The 20,382-nt window shown below is 34.0% G+C and overlaps 3 protein-coding genes across 3 annotated transcripts; all 3 read right to left on the minus strand.

Moving 5' to 3' along the window:
- Positions 1-2,795: 2,795 nt before the first annotated feature.
- On the minus strand, positions 2,796-10,452 carry LOC120348004 (tenascin-R-like). Its single transcript, XM_078118109.1, has 8 exons — positions 10,420-10,452; positions 10,174-10,270; positions 7,999-8,230; positions 5,531-5,758; positions 4,958-5,103; positions 4,304-4,400; positions 4,057-4,153; positions 2,796-3,469 (listed from the first exon to the last, which is right to left on the minus strand). The coding sequence occupies exons 3-8, from the start codon at positions 8,216-8,218 to the stop codon at positions 3,139-3,141; spliced, it is 1,119 nt and encodes a 372-aa protein (XP_077974235.1). The 5' UTR covers positions 8,219-8,230; positions 10,174-10,270; positions 10,420-10,452; the 3' UTR covers positions 2,796-3,138.
- On the minus strand, positions 10,143-11,260 carry LOC144429797 (angiopoietin-4-like). Its single transcript, XM_078118007.1, has 3 exons — positions 11,075-11,260; positions 10,420-10,516; positions 10,143-10,270 (listed from the first exon to the last, which is right to left on the minus strand). Exons 1-3 carry the CDS (start codon positions 11,258-11,260, stop codon positions 10,143-10,145), a joined length of 411 nt encoding a protein of 136 aa, XP_077974133.1.
- LOC144429886 (uncharacterized) lies at positions 11,224-14,032 on the minus strand. Its single transcript, XM_078118110.1, has 3 exons — positions 13,805-14,032; positions 11,652-11,879; positions 11,224-11,314 (listed from the first exon to the last, which is right to left on the minus strand). The coding sequence occupies exons 1-2, from the start codon at positions 14,022-14,024 to the stop codon at positions 11,773-11,775; spliced, it is 327 nt and encodes a 108-aa protein (XP_077974236.1). The 5' UTR covers positions 14,025-14,032; the 3' UTR covers positions 11,224-11,314; positions 11,652-11,772.
- Between the last annotated feature and the right edge of the window lie 6,350 nt (positions 14,033-20,382).

A 20,382-nucleotide genomic window follows, 5' to 3' on the forward strand; every position in this document is an offset into this window, starting at 1 on the left:
TTTTAATATTTATCACGTGGGAGTAGAATGCCAATGAGACAGTTTAGTCATATAGTGAACCCTCAGTGGCCTCAATACCCGTTCATGTTGGATTCAGAAATAGTTGAGCAGTTATTTATTTCAGATACACAGACTAGATGGTGAGGAAGCCGTAATCGAACAGCGGTTACGTGATAGTGAGGGGTCCAGCAATCCTCTCGCACATGATCATCCCTTATTGGAACCACCAAACACCTCGGAGTTTGGAAAGTGCGATTACAAAGATACTCAAACTTAGCACGAAGCACCAACCACCGAACACCCTGAAGCTTGGAGAATTATCAACGACTAAACAGCGCTACGTGAACTTTCGAACTCTTCATAACGGAGAAAGTGTCATAGTTTCCTTCCCATATTCAGTAAAATATATGTTTGAATTCGTCAGCTTTTTTTTCAAAGTTATGTTTACAAAATAACAGCAGATTGATTGATTAATGAATTCCACCAAATTCGAGATACAGAAGAGTAATTATTAAGTTTTCTGACATATAGGCAGCATTTTTTGTAATACTGTTTAGACAGGTTGCAAGAATCCACCCGGCTAGGATTATCTTGTTTGGCCATAACATGAATATTTAGTTATCAGGCATAGTTGACCTAGGCTAATAGATTGCTCATTCGATTTTTAGTTTTCCATGATGCCAATATTGTTAGCATATATTCCCGACCAAAACGATAGAAAGCCAGTTAACAATTTAAACTCGCCAGACACATTATTCAACTTCGTCAGTTGACTCAGCTGACAATAACACTAGTCAATTCGGCGACACAAGTTATGTAACAATATGTAAAAAGATTTTTCTGGTTATTTTCATGACGAAACAACACCAAATGCGACTTTTTGTTTACCTAGCCGCAAATGCGACGCGGGCCACAGACAATGAAGCGACGAGCCACATGTAGCCCGCCAGCCTGGGTTTGGACCACCCTGAACTAAAGTGTGTACATGGCTAAGTGCTATGGTTATTTATGTTATTATTAACATTTCTCGCATTCAGCTGTTTATGATCGAAAAAAGATGTAATGATTATGACTAAATAGACAACAGTGCGATACAGTTTAGCACAAAATAAGTAATTTATTGGTAATTTTTGAAAATTTGAAATGTGAGTGAGGGAAAGTTTTTTGCGTCGACGTTTGTGTTGCACAATTGCAGATTTTTTGAAATATGTATCCATTATTTTATCAACAAACGCTAAAAGTTTGAGGTTGTTCACAGCAAACTGCATTTCGTGCAAGATTTATTGACTTTAAATTTTTTGCAATTAAAAATTCCGAAACCTTTACAAAAAATAAAAGTGGAGTGCTTCTCAGTGCTAAGAAAACGGAGACGCAACGTTCTCAATTCTAGAATAAATATCAGATTATGAAAGAGGTAATTGCGTTTGTAAACCTGAGAAATCAAAAATTAATTCGAACTGATACATATAAAATATAAATGTTTGAATATATCTCCATTACTACTGCCGGAGACAAAGTTAGACAAAAATCGTTCCACAATGCCGAATAACCTTCATCATATAATGTTTAAAAACTCGCCCTTTATGCAGTAGTTGCTCAAAAGTTTTGGTTACTGATCTTGTGACATGCGTTGTTTGCAAAAGCTAGCTGTTAAGTAATTGTAAATTGTAAAGACATAGATAATAAATTAGACTCGGGCGTATAGGCTTCGAAACGCAAAGAGATGAAAAATGACTCGCACATACTAAATTAATTCAAAAACTCGTATCGGGGGACGCACATCATCCAAACTGGCACTTCTCCGCGGGTCGCACAATTTTTCCTTGAGGGCCGCATTTGGCCCGCGGCACACTCCTGCAGTAGATAATCGGAAATATATAGATCACAGAATTCATTGCAACACTGGCACTAGGTCAAAAATTTTCAGTATCCAAGCCGCCTATTCGTCGCAGTAGTAGGTAAAAATGTTCAGAAAAATCACTCGTGGCAGCATTATATCACTCAAACCATATATTCGGGGATATGGTATACGCATGTCCAAGACAACAATTTGCGAAATAGATACCATTACTATTTTGATTATTTTTGTTATGCGATTGTTATGTGCGATTCACTGTTCAAAATAACTTTTAACTTATATAAGAATATAATATAATATTTATGTTTCACGCATCAGAAGAAAGAGAACCAGCTTGAATATTTGTCAGCGATTGACGAAGTGTGCCGCTATCTTTGCTATAAGCCATAATCATATCATTTTTTAAAACTGCTATTTTTAGCATATATGAGAAGAAAATGGGTGTCCTGAAATCATAAGATAGAAACTTTGAACCTCTTAAATCTTTACGATAGCTGAACCAACTTTACAAACAATTCTGGAGTATGATATCGAAACATGCATCCACACAAATACCAAATCATGCTTTCTTTTTTGACGGCTTTTAATAGCAATGTACATGCAGAAATGCGGATAGTTATTTGAGTCCTACCCGGGTGATGTATATGTATTCAATTTTAAGACTTCAATATTCATTAGTTAGAATAGTCACCATTTTTGTAATTAGGTTACCAATTCGAACCGATATAGATATGAAATTACCTAATTCATATGCCATTGCTTAGACTGCTACAATCTCACAGTTTCAGAGTTGATTTGAAGCAACTTTCATGATAAAATCCTGAACAATTTTAGATGTTTTCTCTAGCAATTATATTTCGCCTCAGCCCACTTGAGTGAGTGTATTCTAACAGCGTGACTCCGATTGAGAGATGACTCATGGTTTGCAGTTCAAAAATTTTTAATGATGCCAATATGCAAATGAAATATAATGTACACAAGTTGAAAGTAAATATACAAATACATTTGAAAAGTATAAAGATATTGAGTTTGAAAAGTTCCGTAATTTTATACTCTTTGAGTGTCAAGCTCCGTTGGTGCAACTGCTCCATAAAACTGATGTTTTAAAGGGTGAAAAAGTTTATTACTGCAATGTATTGTCATCAACAAATTTAGCCAGTTATGAGCCGTTGAAACTTAAAAATTACTTCCAATACGAGGCATATTCTAAAAGATATACAGTGAACTGTTTACTGATGTTAGGAATTCATTCGATTCTAATCAATAATAACACATTCTTGCTAATTTGGCGTAATCTTCATTTCAACATATTTGAGAGAATAAGAAAACCCATTCCAAAATGACCAAGATATCCCATTGTTTCCAGGTCCTGACAAACTTTTGTAATATTTTCCATTCAGATTTGCACGGTAACAACCTTTATACCACCATGCTCCGTGATAATCTACAGCGCAGTTACCACTCATGGTACTAGTGCCGCGTTGATCATTATCTCTATCATGGGTAGTAAATAGTTTAGCATTGTGATAATTCATCCCATCCTTTGCATTTCCGGAGTATCCCGATACAGTGAGACGATAATTTGAATCTTCGTCTCCAATTCGGAAGGTACTGAACATATTAAAAATATAAAATAATAAATTTTGCAAAAAATATTTATGTTTGCCAATCAGGTCATCAATATAAATAATATCGTCACGCTAATAACAAAATTGAGTAAGTCATTTTTATCGGTTTTGAAGAAAATATGAAAAAAAATTCCTTAATTATGCCATTAAGAGTAAATAATTTCCCATAGTTCATTTTAGCCACAGTCGGATCTAAATTCATTTGTATGACGCCAGCCCGTAACGTCATAGGACATACGCATTTTTGCAACTTGAATACATTCATCAGTTCTGACAACCAATCATTCGGAAAACTTACGTAATTTAAAATATCTATACGATCTTCAATACCAAAACAGTTTCTTTGTTTTGATAGCATAGTTTTTATTTTCCGAAATATATACTTTATCAATAAAACGCGCTTTGCACATCCACCGAAAATAAAACTTATACTATATTTGAATACCTATCTATTGGAGCATACACCAAAAATCAAGAGTTACGATATCGGAAGTGAGTGAATAATAAATATGCTTTGCGCACATGTTCAGAAGTGAAAAATAATATTCTTAAGATAAAATAACACGAGACCTGTAAGCTGCATATCTTCTTTCGCCCTCCCAGTTTAAAAGATCAATTCGTAAACTATAGCTTTTTCCTGAAGTCATTTTGTGGAGCTTATCTAGACCTGATAAAAAAATACCAAATTTAAAAAATACAATAAAAAACAATGGTTAAAATTTAAGCATACAAATATTTTTTTCTTACAATAACTTGTTTTATGCCAATTTTATTATGATATTTCGGGCATAAAATGTTTACAAAATAAGATTTTCACCCAGCCATAACTCTCCATCAGGATTTCCGAAGCCATTTTTGTAATCCTCCCATCCTCTGTAAAAATCGACACTTCCATCCATTCTACGTTGAATAACCTTCGAGAAAATATGGAAAGAGTTTATTTTTTAATAAAAACACAAAAATTGTCATATCATAAAACATTAGTTAAAATAACTGATTATAATGGATTTAAAAAATGAATTTTGTAACAGCTATTTTTTGTATATCAGATTTAATTAATGGCATATATACATCTCAGCCATATTTTTTTGTTTTCCGCAATAGCTGAGTAAGAGATTCTGGGCTACTTCAATCATCAATGACGCGCATTATCTATAATTCAATTCAAAGAAAAAAAATTTGAACTTTTCAATTAAAGAAATTTCACTTGTAAATTAAATCTGATCTCAAGATTCGCGTTAATTTAAGGATGAGAGGTCTAGCTAGCACAAGCTTTTTATCGTTTGTTATTATTCATAATCTTGAATGGCTATCGAACAATTTATTTTTTAGGATATTATGAAATTTGATTTAGTCAATATCAAGTAGTTACACAAACGTAAGTCCACTTTTCAAACCGAGGTTACAGTTTTTCTAAAGTTAGTTTGAAGGAGCATGTTCAAACAATTAACAAGTAATTTGATATTCTTACTGTCCATGCGTTCGATTCATCAAAAATGCAATTAACACTTGCAATCTCTCCATATAACATAATATCAAATGTTGCTTTTTCAGCGGTAACTCTTCTTGCAAGTCGATATTCCGAGCAATCCGCAGGCAGTAATCGTTTTAAGTTTTCTGTACATATTTTAGTATCAACATTTATTGCCAGCTCATTCATTTCGAGACGCTTGCTACCAGCGACGAAGCTTCATGTTACACGCAATGGAAACTATTGAGGAATTGATTTATATTGTTTTAATGGCATAATTATCAAAATCATACGTATTTATTATGTATTATTGTTTACTTTCGGGAACGGAAGTATTGGTCTAAATAACTGTAGTCATAAAATGATTTGAACAATTTAGTAATTCTGAGCAAAAAAAAAACGCTCATTCGCTCTTCAAGATGAAACATAAGATCGAGAGTAAACCAGAAAAACTTCAAATGTTAACTTGTTTCCGAAAGTTTGGAAAGCTCAGTTTGGAAAGCTTGTTAAATCATTAACACCTAGAGTTCACAATAAAATCGTATGCTTGTCGAAGTTGTACACAATACCTACGTTGCAATTGGCTATTATTTCCTTTTAATTCATCAAATTGCAGTTGAAGTTGACTATTATTTTCTTTCAATTCGTCGAATTGCAGTTGGTATTGGCGATCATTTTCGTTCAATTTATCAAATTGCATATGTAATTTTGACAGTTCAGATCTCAAATGCGTCACTTCCTCTTCATCGACGATATTGCATTGACAGGGATCTCCCTTTTGACCTCGTTGACCTTTTTGACCTGCCAATAAGAGGGCGGTAATAAGCAATAAGAGCAGACAGTTTTGAGAGGTCGTAAAAGTAATTAAAATGAAAATGTTCGTCAAGTTTTGATCTTGCCCGCCTTATTTTAGATATTTTCATTTTTTATTTTGGATATTTACGTTCCATCCACGTAAACATAATGGATGAAACATACTTTCTCCTTACTGTTATTTGAAGCTTATTGTTAGCTAGTTACTCTTAAGCTGGGATGCCAGACTTGACAAATTCGAAAAAGGGGCGCGGTTTAAAAAGTTTATGCACCACTGTAGTAGAGTATTGGGCAGCTATCGTAAAGTTTTAAGAAGTTCAAAGTTTTTAATCCATGATATCTCAGAACACCCATACACCCATTGTCTTCTCATATATGTCAAAAATTTGGCATTTTCATAAAATGATATGAAAATGACTCAGAGACCAAAGATAGCGGCACACTTTGTTAATTGCTAACATGTACTCGCTGGTCCTTTTTCTTCATACATACATATGATGTGATGCATAAAAATGAAATTCGTAAGTAGAGAGTTATTTTAAATAAGGCATGTCCAACCTTTTTAGTGCCGCGGGTCACTTTCACACGAGGAAATTTATTTCGGGCCGCAAACCTAAATATATATATATATATAACAGTTTTTACGTTGGAATTTAAGCGTCGCTGAAGCAAACGCTTTGATTGCACAAAGCTATTGTGAATATATGAACACAATACGCACGCATTTTTACGCAGTGACTTTATTTCATAAGTTTTATTTAACGCAAAAAAGCCAGTAGCAAAGATATTGTACGGTACACTTTTTTATTTTACGATGGCGATAAGGATGATCGAAGCCTACACGAAAGTTATTATCTAGGTTGCAAATTTATTCCTATAATTTTCCTCGACCTATGATAGCACAATAGCTTTCGATTTTGTAGAACGAAACGCGCGGTCCTTCCAGTATTAAAAAAAAACATCGATGTCAACCAGATAATGTGATAACGCTAGTTAGAACGATGAGGTATAATTATTTTAATAATAAGTTACTTAATTTTTTTTATTGGAGGTGTCAAATTTGTGGGGGACGTCGGCTTAAGTTTGGTTTATTCAATTTCGAAAACTACTGAGCGGGCCACTCGGAACTTTTCTGCCGGCCACTTGTGGCCCACGGGCTACGGATTGGGCGACCCTGTTTTAGACAGTAAATTGCACATAACAATCGCATGACAAAAATAATCAAAAAAAATTATATCTAGTTCTCGCAAATTTTTTTCTTCGTCATGCGTATACCGTCTCGCCGAATATATCGTTTGAGTGATATAATGCTGCCACGAGTGTTTTTTCGGTACAATATTTTTACCTACTACGGCGTGTATGAAGCTTGGATACGGAAAATTTTGACTTAGGGCTAGATATTGAAATTCTGTTATCTTTACTTTTCCGATTATATACTGTGCCGTGGGCCAAATGCCGCATTCAAGGAAAATTTGTTCGGCCCGCGGAGAAGTGCAAGTTTTGAATGCCAGTGCCGCGATACGAGTTTCTAAATTAATTCGGTACGTGTGAGTAATTCCAATCCCTTCGCGCTGGAGAGCCTATACCCAAGTCCAATTTAATATCTATGCCTGCGACTCCACAATGCTTTAACATCCAGCTTGTTCAAACAACGCATGCCACAAGATCAATAACCAAAACTTTTGTGCCTGTACTACTAGGAGCATATGTTATATAAAGGTGCGGCCCGCGGTTTCACCCAATTATTTGTATCTTGCCCACCTGTATTAAATGTTAAACACCCCTGATTTACTGCATAACGGGCAAGTTTTTAAAAATTACATGATGAAGGTTCCCTATCGCTAACGTTTATGGTAATCTTTTTTTTCCAGAAATTACGGGTCTTTGGCATTGTGGAACGATTTTTGTCGAACTTTGTCTCCGGCAGTAGAAATAAGATTGCGTATATTCTAATGGAAGTCATATACAAAATTAAGATGTATGTAAAAAAATACCGCAATTCGTTTTTTGTTCCCTTCGAGCGAGCGGAAATTGATTTGAAAAAAATCGCAAAGTGGAAAAATGTATTATGTTCATTTCAAAAGGTATTGTACATGTATTTTCAAAATTGGAATTTTCCAATGTTTTGCCAAATTATTTATGTCAGTTCATTCACACCGGGAAATGGAAAACACACGTTTTCTTTGATAAAAAATTATTCCTATATAATTTAGATTCCATTTTCTTACCAACAGGGCCAATTTTTTCCGGTCTTCCTTGTTGTACTCTTGTACTAGCGATCCCTTGGGAAGAAGCCATTCCTGCCATATTTTCAGGTTTACATAAACTTGTAGTGGTAGTCGTTGTACAGCTGAATGGTGGAGATAAATTCACACCTTTGACGTCTTGCGACAATACCAATGATGCAACCATGCTGATTATAAACGTGTAAAGAACCAGCATATTCATTTTATAGATTGTCTGCAAGTAATAAAATAATTATTAACAAAATTTAATGATCTAGATATAACTGATTCCCGAGGTCCTGAATTAGCTAATCCTCACCGATATATTATGAAAAGCTTTCATAATAAACACAGGCTTTCTGCTAAAACTAAACTACACATTTTACAAATCGAATGATTCGTTCACGCTGAACTTCCATTTAAATAGGCGTATCATATTTTTACTAAATTCTTTATAAAATATTCCAAGAAATTTGGGAAAAAATCCTTGCTCTCGAAAATAGCATAGAATCAACTGTTTCTCTTTGGTATATACTACATTCATATATTCTATGTTTTCAAAAAAAAAAATGAAGAAAAAGGTTCTCCACAAGGAAATGGCAACTAAAGCGCTGTGTCGAGTAAGGAAAATAGGAAGTCGTTGGTCGCAAATTAATAGGTGTTTTGCAATAAACAAAAATCATAGTTTTAAAGCAGGGGTCGGCAAACTGCGATCCTCGGGCCGAATGCGGCCCATGAACTATTTTTTTTGCGCCCCTCGAACGACTCGACTTTAAATGCATAAAACAAGAATTAATCTTAAATTTATCATTGCCTCCACACGGATTTATGTGGTAACAAGTGCTGACGTACGGCGTTTGTTTTGTAATAAGTAGAGTCAGTTCTATATCATTCACTTGTAAACGCCGGATATGTTGAACCTCATTACGAAACATGTCATTGCAAATACGAAATTCGACCCGGGGCTGGCCGACTGATCGTATGTGCGTCAGTGCAAAATGTAAAATGTGCATATTTGTAAGCACATATTGTTGATAGTAGCTTTACTCAGAATGCATTACACTAAGAATAAATTTCGAACTCGCTTGTCAGATCGTCATTTGGATGACGTATCGATCGATGGGCAATGAAGTTGCCATTTGATTTTTACGCTTTAGCCATGACACAGAAACAACTTCATCATTCACATTGATAATAAGTAAATAAAAACACTGTATTGTTTGATAATATATTAAAAAGAGCCACATACACGTCTCATTGTGGCAGGCTTTTAACACAGCAATAGAAAGTAGAAAGTGCGCCATAATTTGGAGTTTAATGTGGCGATTGTTCGCAGGCAAAAATACCTGGGGCCACACGCTACCAGAAATGTATATATTTGGCCCGCAAGTACATAAAGTTTGCCGACCACTGTTTTAAAGTTTTTTTTTTATCAATTTCTCGAAGCGTAAATTTGAAATGCATCGGTTGAATTAATTTTCGATTGCAAAACAATTGTCGCATTGCGTCTCCGTTCCACAGCAAGCACTTCACCTCTATGTTTGCAAATCTTCGGAAGGTACTGAACATGTTAAAAATATAAAATAATAATTTGTACAAAAATTGTTTTATGTTCACCAATTACGCCATCAATATTATATCGTCACGCTAATAACAAAGTTGCGTAAGTCATTTTTAATTTCAAGAAAAACATAAAAAAAATTCTTGAAGATATTGTTATGCCATTAAGAGTAAATAATTTCCTATAGCTCAATTTTTTAGCCGTAGCCGGATCTAAATTATTTTGTATGACGTCAGTCCGTGACGTCATAGGACCGACGCAAATTTCCAACTTGACTATATCCATCTATCCTAAAAACCAAACATTCGGAAATTGTATGTCATGTACAATATTCACGATCTCTAATTCAGAAATAGCTTATTTGTTTTAATAAAATAATTTATATGTCCTGAAATACATACTTTATCAATATGACGCGCTTTGCACACGCACCGATAACACGACTTATATTATACTTAAATAAATAACTATCTATTGAAGCATATACCGAATATCAAGTGTCACCGGGAGTAAGCGAATATTTATTATGTTTTGCGTGCATGTTCAGTCATGAAAAAACAGTTCAGATACACACGATTTATATACCTTATTTTATTAATAATAAAATAGCATGAGACCTGTAAGCTGCATATCTTCTTTCTCCTTCCCAGTTTAAAAGATCAATTCGTAAACTATAGCTTTTTCTTGAAGTCATTTTGTGGAGCTTATCTAGACCTGATAAAAAAATACCAAATTTAAAAAATACAATAAAAAACAAAAGTTAAACTTCAAGCATTCAAATATTTTTTTCATACAATAATTGTTTTATGCCAATTTTATTATGATATTTCGGGCATAAAATGTTTACAAAATAAGATTTTCACCCAGCCATAACTCTCCATCAGGATTTCCGAAGCCATTTTTGTAATCCTCCCATCCTCTGTAAAAATCGACACTTCCATCCATTCTACGTTGAATAACCTTCGAGAAAATATGAAAAGAGTTTATTTTTTAATAAAAACACAAAAATTGTCATATCATAAAACATTAGTTAAAATAACTGATTATAATGGATTTAAAAAATGAATTTTGTAACAGCTATTTTTTGTATATCAGATGTAATTAATGGCATATATACATCTCAGCCATATTTTTTTTGTTTTCCGCAATAGCTGAGTAAGAGATTCTGGGCTACTTCAATCATCAATGACGCGCATTATCTATAATTCAATTCAAAAAAAAAAAATTTGAATTTTTCAATTAAAGAAATTTCACTTGTAAATTAAATCTGATCTCAAGATTCGCGTTAATTTAAGGATGAGAGGTCTAGCTAGCACAAGCTTTTTATCGTTTGTTATTATTCATAATCTTGAATGGCTATCGAACAATTTTTTTTTTAGGATATTATGAAATTTGATTTAGTCAATATCAAGTAGTTACACAAACGTAAGTCCACTTTTCAAACCGAGGTTTCAGTTTTTCTGAAGTTAGTTTGGAGGAGCCTGTTCAAACAATTAACAAGTAATTTGATATTCTTACTGTCCATGCGTTCGATTCATCAAAAATGCAATTAACATTTGCAATCTCTCCATCTAACGTAATATCAATTGTTGCTTTTCCAGCGGTAACTCTTCTTCCTAGTTGATATTCCGAGCAATCCGCAGGCAGTAATTGTAAGTTTTCTGTGCATATTTTAGTATCAACATTTATTGCCAGCTCATTCATTTGGAGTCATTTGCTACCAGCGACGAATCTTCATGTTACACGCAATGGAAACTACTGCACAATATTAAGAATTAATTTATATTGCTTTAATTGCATAATTACCAAAATTATACATATTTATTATGTATTATTGTTTACTTTTGGGAACGGAAGTATTTGTCTAAATGACTGAAGTCATAAAGTGATTTGAACAATTTAGTAATTCTGAGCAAAAAAAAAGCTTATTCGCTCTTCAAGATGAAACATAAGATCGAGAGTAAACCAGAAAAACTTCAAATGTTAACTTGTTTTCGAAAGTTTGGAAAGCTCAGTTTGGAAAGCTTGTTAAATCATTAACACCTAGAGTTTACAATAAAATCGTATGCTTGTCGAAATTGTACACGATACCTACGTTGCAATTGGCTATTATTTCCTTTTAATTCATCAAATTGCAGTTGAAGTTGGCTATTATTTCCTTTCAATTCGTCGAATTGCAGTTGGTATTGGCGATCATTTCCGTTCAATTTATCAAATTACATTTGTAATTTTGACAGTTCAGATCTCAAATGCGTCACTTCCTCTTCATCGACGATATTGCATTGACAGGGATCTCCCTTTTGACCTCGTTGACCTTTTTGACCTGTCAATAGGAGGGCGGTAATAAGCAATAAGAGTAGACAGTTTTTGAGAGGTCTTAAAAGTTTTGATCTTGCCCGCCTAATTTTAGATATTTGCATTTTTTATTTTGGATATTTACGTTCCATCCACGTAAACAAATTAGATAAAACATACTTTCTCCTTACTGTTATTTGAAGCTTATTGTTAGCTAGTTACTTTTAAGGGTGGGGCGCGAGACTTGACAAATTCAAAAGGGGCGCGGTTTAAAAAGTTTATGAACCACTGTAGTAGAGTATTGGGCAGCTATCGTAAAGTTTTAAGAGGTTCAAAGTTTTTAAATTAACCCAGGGTATCTCAGAACACCCATACACCCATTGTCTTCTCATATATGTCAAAAATTTGGCATTTTTATGAAATGATATGAAAATGACTTATAGCAAAGATAGCGGCACACTTTGTTAATCGCTAACATGTACTCAAGCTGTTTCTTCTCCTTCATGCATAAATATGATGCATTAAAATCAAATTCGTATATACGTTGAAAGTTATTTTAAATAAGGTATGTCCAACCTTTTAAGTGCCGCGGGTCATTTGCACACCAGGAAATTCATTTCGGGCCGCAAACCTAAATATATATATATACATACCAGATTTTACGTTGGAATTTGTGCGTTGCTGAAGCGAACGCTTTGATTGCACAAAGCTATTGTGAATATCTGAACACAATATGCACGCATTTTTACGCAGTGACTTTATTCCATAAGTTTTATTTAACGCAAAAAAGCCAGTAGCAAAGATATTGTACGGTACACTTTTTTATTTTACGATGGCGATAAGGATGATCGAAGCCTACACGAAAGTTATTATCTAGGTTGCAAATTTATTCCTATAATTTTCCTCGACCAATGATAGCACAATAGCTTTCGATTTTGTTGAGCAAAACGCGCGGTCCTTCGAGAAATAAAATACATCGATGTCGACCAGATACATGTGATAACGCTAGTTTGAACGATGAGGTATAATTATTTTAATAATAATTTACTTATTTTTGTTATTGGAGGTGTCAAATTTGTGGGGGACGTCGGGTTAAGTTTGGTTTATTCAATTTCGAAAACTACTGAGCGGGCCACTCGGAACTTTTCTGCCGGCCACGGGCTACGGATTGGGCGACTCTGTTTTAAACAGTAAATTGCACATAACAATCGCATAACAAAAATAATCAAAAATAATTATATCTAGTTCGCAAATTTTTTTTCTTTGTCATGCGTATACCGTCTCACCGAATATATCGTTTGGGTTATATAATGCTGCCACGAGTGTTTTTTCTGAACAATATTTTTACCTACTACGGCGTATATGGAGCTTGACATGGATACTGAAAATTTTTGTGTGCAAGGGTGTGAAAAGGGTGTGCAACCTGCGGGCCGCGGGCCAAATGCGGCACTCAAAGAAAATTAGTGCAGAGAAGTGCCAGTTTTGAAATGATGTGCGTCCCGCGAAACGAGTTTTTGAATTAATTCAGTACGTGCAAGTAATTTCAATCCCTTTGCGTTTCGAAGTCTATTCCCGAGTCCAATTTATTATCAATGCTTATGACTTTACAATGCCTTAACAGCTAGCGTGTACAAACAATGCATGGCACAAGATCAATAAAAAAAACTTTTGTGCGTGCAACTACTAGGAAGCTTATGATAAATAAAGGCGGTTTCACCCAATTATTTGTATCTGTAAATTAAAAAAAAAATTAAATTAAAATAGCAAATTGAAAAACCTAGTTGAAATTTATCAAGTTCATTTCAAAATGTATTATACATGTATTTTCAAAATTGGAACCTTCCAATGTTTTGCCAAATTATTTATGTCAGTTCATTCACACCGGGAAATTAAAAACACACGTTTTCTTTGATAGAAAATCATTCCTATATAATTTAGATTCCATTTTCTTACCAACAGGGCCAATTTTTCCCGGTCTTCCTTGTTGTACTCTTGTACTAGCGATCCCTTTGGAAGAAGCCATTCCTGCCACATTTTCAGGCTTACATAAACTTGTAGTGGTGGTGGTTGTACAGGTGAATAGTGGAGATAAATTCACACCTTTGACGTCTCGCAACAATACCAATGATGCAATCAAGATGAATATAAACGTGTATAGAACCAGCATATTCATTCTATAGATTATCTGCAAGTAATAAAATAATTATCTAGTTATTAACAAAATTTAATGATCTAGAAATAACGAAATCCCGCCTTTACAAATTAGTCCATCCTCGCCGATATATAATTCAAAGCTTTCATAATAAACACAGCCTTTCTGTCAAAGCTAAACTACGCATTGTTCAAATCAAATGATCCGTTAAAGCTGAACTTCCATTTAAATATGCGCATCAATTTTCAACTAATTTCTTTATAAAATGTTTCAAGAATTTTGAAAAAAAAAATAGTATAGAATGAACTGTTTCTTTTTAGTATAATATACTACATCCATATCTTCTATGTTTTCAAAAAATTGAAAAAAGGTTCTTCACAAAACAATGGCAACTAAAGCGCTGTATCGAGTTAGGAAGATAGGAAGTCGTTGGTCGTAATTTAATAGGTGTTCTGCCCTCTTGCAATAAACAAAAGCCATAGTTTGAATAAAAGTATATCAATTTTTCGAAGCGTAAATTTTAATGCATCAATTCCAAATTTATTTCCGATTTCACATTATTACAAAAGAAAAGTGTTGCTTGTATGATCTGCTATTTATCCTAGAGTCGGAAACGTTGCGTCTCTGTTTTCTTATTACAGGAAGCACTCCACTTTTATTTTTGCAAATCTGTTGTAGCATTGTTTGCAAAAATATTAAAGTTTGACTAACTATGATTTATTATGTCTATTATGTTACAAGGTTATAATAGACGCATAAACTTTAAAACAAATGTATAACCTTCTGAAAACACTAAATTATCCGCCTATTAAAAAAAAAATAAATCTGATATATTTTTCCAAAAACAGAACTCCAACTTCTACTGACGTCATTTCACATCTCAAAAAACATATTTATTCTAAAAAAATGCAATGCTCCATCAATCAGAAAAACTTACGAAAAACCCCACATGCAAGATTTCAAACCCACTGCAAATGTTTTTGTGGTAACAGGAAAAACTCTTTTGACGAAAGACTTTTATTTTTAATATTTGTAAAATTGACTCATAAAAATAAATCCGAAACTATGGTTTATACCTGTTTACAATATGCAAGAAAAAACATATAAATTGCCGATATCTATGTTTCATGTCACAAACAGTCAAACGAATAATTTGCTCACATTACCACATATATACTCTCACTGCCCACATAACAATGCTAAAATGTTCGTACCTTCAAAATGGTTTTAGATATTTTCATTTCTGTTACTCACACCGTCATATGATACGTATATTCACAAGGACGTAACGATAGTGATATAAAACAAAACTATGCTGACGTCATTGCGAACATTTCACAAAAATTCAGAGCCGAAGCGCCCTTCTTTGGCTCATTGATACCTTCCAGTCGTTACATGGGTTCTAATCCTTATTTAATGTTGCTTGCATCATTGTATTAAACTTCTCATACTTTGCTTTCTCGTGCTTAATACTTTTAGTTATGTTTAGTTTCTGGGGGGAGAGCATGTAATGACGTGAAACTTCCATATGGTCCAATTTTTACCGTTATATAAATAGCTTCAGCAGAAAAAAAAACACGATAAAAATGTCATTTATTAAGAAGTCTTGAAACCAAACACAAAATCGCTACCAATTATTTGTATCAGACTGAGATTCTACCAGACTGACAAGAATTACCTTTTTCTCATACTATTGTATTTCATTTTAACAGTAGTACAGACAAGACCTATTATGGCGTCCCAGAAGTGTGTGTACCAATACGGAGGTAACTAATTTTGTTCGCCTACATTACATCCAGGGGTCGGTCGCTTCGCTACCCGCGAGGGGAAATGTAAAGAAATGTGTTTAGTAAGGTAAAAAGTAGGTGTTTGTTCTGATTTTGTTGGAAGACCCTGGTCGTTGCGCCGGACGAATGGCGGCATTCGTCCGGCGCAGTGCCCCCGACCTTTTTAGTCCAATAAATAGTTTAAATACTAGGTTAGAAACTGATCATCCCCAATGGGAATCAAGTTTTATTAATTTTAGTGCACGTGATCACTCAACTGTGACGAAATTTTTTTGACATAAACTAGACCTCAATTAACTTCTATGACCCAAATATGGCATCTCTACCTATTACCATTCTCGAGATATAACGTAAAATCACTGGAGCATGACTGAGGAGTTGGAGAAAAAAAATTCCTTTTAAAATGGATTCAAATAATTTTTCCAAATATGCCCATGCTTTCACTTTCTCAATATGTCCTTTCAGAGGCTTGCAATAAGCCAAAATCACTAAAGCGTGACTAAGTTGTGTAAAGGGACTGAAACCTATTGGTAGGGTATAAACAATTGGATAACCCACAGACAGTCCCCGAACTGGTAAGAGAACCAAAATAAGGAAAATAGGAATAAAATTAAGGCCCAACCCTAACCTGGTACACACACTATGGAAGTTTTTTTTAATGAATCTGATATTCATCTAAAAGCTAACTTCAGTTTTTACTAACGTCAATTCACATCTCAAATAACATGTTTACTCAAAAAAATGCAAAGCTCTATCAATCAAAAGATTTTACGAAAAAATTCCCGTACGCAATATTGCGAACCCACAGCGAATGTTTTTGTGGTAACGGGGAAAACTCTTTTGACGAACAGATTTCATTTTTAATAGCTGTAAAATTGACTCATAAAAATAAATCCATGGTTTATACCTGTTTACAATACGCATGAAAAAACATCCAAATTGTCGATATCTATGCTCCATGTCTCAAACAGTCAAACGATTAATTTGCTTACATTACCACATACATGCTCTTATTTGAGCCTTAGTGACACTAAACTGCAACACATAACAACGCTAAAATGTTCGTACTTCCAAATGGTTTCAGATATTTTTGTTTCTGTTACTCAAACCGTCATAAGTTACGTGTATTCACAAGGTCGTAACGATAGTGATAGAAATTTTCGACTCACTTATCACATATTGTCAAGTTATTGAAGAAATTAGGAAAAGCAGAATTTCCTTCTAATGCCAAAGCAATTGAAATAAAAAATCGGACCAAATAAATGGATATTCCTTTCTCGGCCGCCTCTTTACAAATATCTATTATCATCTCGAACGGCGGAACTTTATCTAATGCTGACGTCGACAAAAACACTCGCCAAATGGCACAAACAAAATCTTTTGTTACGTTTTGGCTGCGGCATTTTAGGAAATATCAACATACATAATAGTTGACTTTATAATATGTCTCGTTTTTTTTTCCGAAGCGCGATATTTTAGTAATAGTTATCTGCAAAATGTCACACACCGATAATTAAGCTCAAGTTCACACAGAACAATTTTTCGGTCGTGAGAAAAAGAAAATATTGCCAGTTTAAAATTGACCGCATTTTATTAGTTACATATTTATATAACCAAGTGGAACTCAACATGATCAAATATTGCTGTTTTAGCATTGCTTGCAAAAATATTAAAGTTCAACTAACGATGATTGATCATTTAACGTTGCAAGATTATAATAAACCATAAATTTCATAACAAACTTATAACCTTCCAAAAACATTAAATTATCCGCCCACTAAAATGTTTTAGAATGAATCTGATATTACCTCGAAAGCGGAACGTAACTTCTACTAACGTCAATTCAAATCTCAAAAAACTGGTTTACTCCAAAAAATGCAAAGCTCCATCGATCAAAAGATTTCACAAAAAATATAGCACGCAATATTCTGAACCCACAGCGAATGTTTTTGTGCTAACGGGCAAAACTATTTTGACCATATGGTTTATTTTTTATTATTTTAAATATTACTTCATGGAATAAATCCAAAATTCTGGTTTATAGCTGTTTACAATGTGCGAGAAAAATTATCCAAATTGCCGATATCTATATACCTCGTCGCAAACAACCATACGATTGAATCGCTAATATCACCACATACATGCGCTTATTTGAGCCTTATTGAAACTTAACTGCAACACATAACAATGCTAAAATGTTCGTACTTCCAAAATGGTTTCAGATATTTTTTTTGTTACTCACCACAAGGACGTAACGTAAGTGATAGAGAACAAAACTATTCTGACGTTATTGCGAACATTTCACAAAAATACAGAACCGACGCGCGTTTTGTTTGGTTTATTGAAACCTGTCAGTCGCTACATGAGTTCTTCTAAGTCTTATTAAATAGATTCCAACCGAATCTATTTATCGAATGAAAAAATATAGCTTGACTGTGTTTTGAAGTGACACAGTAAACTTTGAAGCAATTTAACTTTGAAATGACAGCGTAGTGACTTTGTTCGATTCTTGTCGAAGAATTTAAATCTTTAAATTTCTAAGATTTCAAATCACATAGTCAGCTTGATTTTATTTAGCAAAGTTTTTAAATACTTAAGCTCGTGCTTATAAAGTTTTTTTCTATCCATTAATTAGTAAATAATGTTTAATCTAGATTATCCCATATTGGTTAGCATTTTATCAAGAGTGTAAGGATACATTTTTAAAAGTGTTTGATGAATATTAATTAAACGATGCAACTGCTGACATTTAATATAAATTTTCCAAGTGTGGTTTATTCGTACCAACGTGTGGTAGAATAATACAAAATAAGCCATTTTTGTAAAATGTAAATGATAAGTACACGTTGCTATTTCCATGTGTCATTTTCACTTTTGTAATCTTGACGAGCTTTATAATATTTTAATGTATTAATATATTTGACAATAGCATAGGCTAACTTGACGTCAGTGAATATAAACAAACAAGAAGAAAATATGAATTTTGAGATCGAGCAGGGTTCATTTCAAGAAATCAAAACTAGATGGGAGCAAAAAGATAGAATAATTCATACGACAATAAATCGCCGTCTGCAAATAAAAACAAAACGAAAGAGGTTATGGTATCATGGAATCACACGCAATGCAGCTCTTCATTTTTAACTCAAGAACAGATATGAATATGACTTTTAAATCCCCCCCGTTCTGATAAATATGCTGACAAAAGTGAACTTTAAAACGGGCTACGGACAGACAAACCTTTCGCTTGAAAATTGCCCCACAACCCGAAAGGTTTACGTCACACTTTACAAATGTACGTGAATGAAGAACGATGTAGTCGCATAATCTAACCGCTAGTGGGTGCTAATGGGAATGCTTTAATAGCTTTTAATTTACATAACGCAGTTTGACGCTAGTTGGTGAACGTATGTTGGTGAGTACATCATGGTTCACTAGACTTCGATTATTTCTTACAGATTGGTAAATATGACTCCTAATGTGCTTGGAACGATTAAAGTCAATTTCAAGTTTGATTTCAAATTTATCATGATACTATTCTCTGTGGGGACTAGGTCCATAATCTGGCCAATAGTCTGATGCTGAATAAATTCTTGTCGAATGTTATCGAAGAATTGTTGGTTTCCCCTGTGTTATGGAAACCTGATTTGCTTGCGGTAATTATTTGTAAAAAAGCAGACTTGCACAAAAATGAAAAAAAAATAGAATGGTTTAATATTTTAGTATGTTGGTCACTCAGAAATCCAAAGTAAAAAGAAATTAATCCTGTAAAATTGCTATTTCCAAACTTTTTATTCCAACCTTACTAGACATAAAACCCCTAGTTTTCGTCATTCGTTCATTCTCTAGCCAATTTAAAAGTAAACTTGCAGTCTGGTTTTTGTACCGATAGTAACAAAATTCGGACCTCTAAAAGTATGTGCATCAAGATGGCGCACAACCTGACCATAGTATGTGTACACGGTTGGGGTTCAGGTTGTGCGCCATCTTGGTGCACATACTTCGAGAGCGCCCAAAATTCATCACTGGGACGCTGATTTTTAACTCGACCGTGGTACAAAAATGATAACCAACAAAAAAAAACAGACGGTACGGAAATTCAGGAAAGTTGCCAAAACTTCAAATAGGGTTTAAACATGAAACATAAAAGTACTACATGAACAATTTCATCTCGTAGAAGAATATTAGTGAGAAAACACGATTATTTATTCTCTGATCAGGCTTCAAGTATGCAGAGATTGTAATAATCCATATGTTCCTATAGTTTGTCCTACTGTCATCAATGAATTTAACACTACATAAATTTCAATATTCAAAAAGCAAAGTGTACAGGAGACGATGATTTTCAATTCGGCGTTGCTATATTCTCTGGGTTTTCAACCCCGAGACTCAACCCGTTTCTATGTTTCTCTCTATTCTCTATTTTGGGGACTACGTTTTAGTATTGCTTGCAGTTTTAGAGTTAATTTGAAGCAACTTTCATGATGAAACCCTGAACAATTTTGGATGTTTTCCCTAACAATTCTTTTTCGTCACAGCTCCCTTGAGTGAGTGTATCTCGACAGCGTGACTTCCCACTGAGAAATAAATCACTG

Source organism: Styela clava, chromosome 11 (assembly GCF_964204865.1).
Source record: "Styela clava chromosome 11, kaStyClav1.hap1.2, whole genome shotgun sequence".
Lineage (NCBI taxonomy): Eukaryota > Metazoa > Chordata > Ascidiacea > Stolidobranchia > Styelidae > Styela > Styela clava.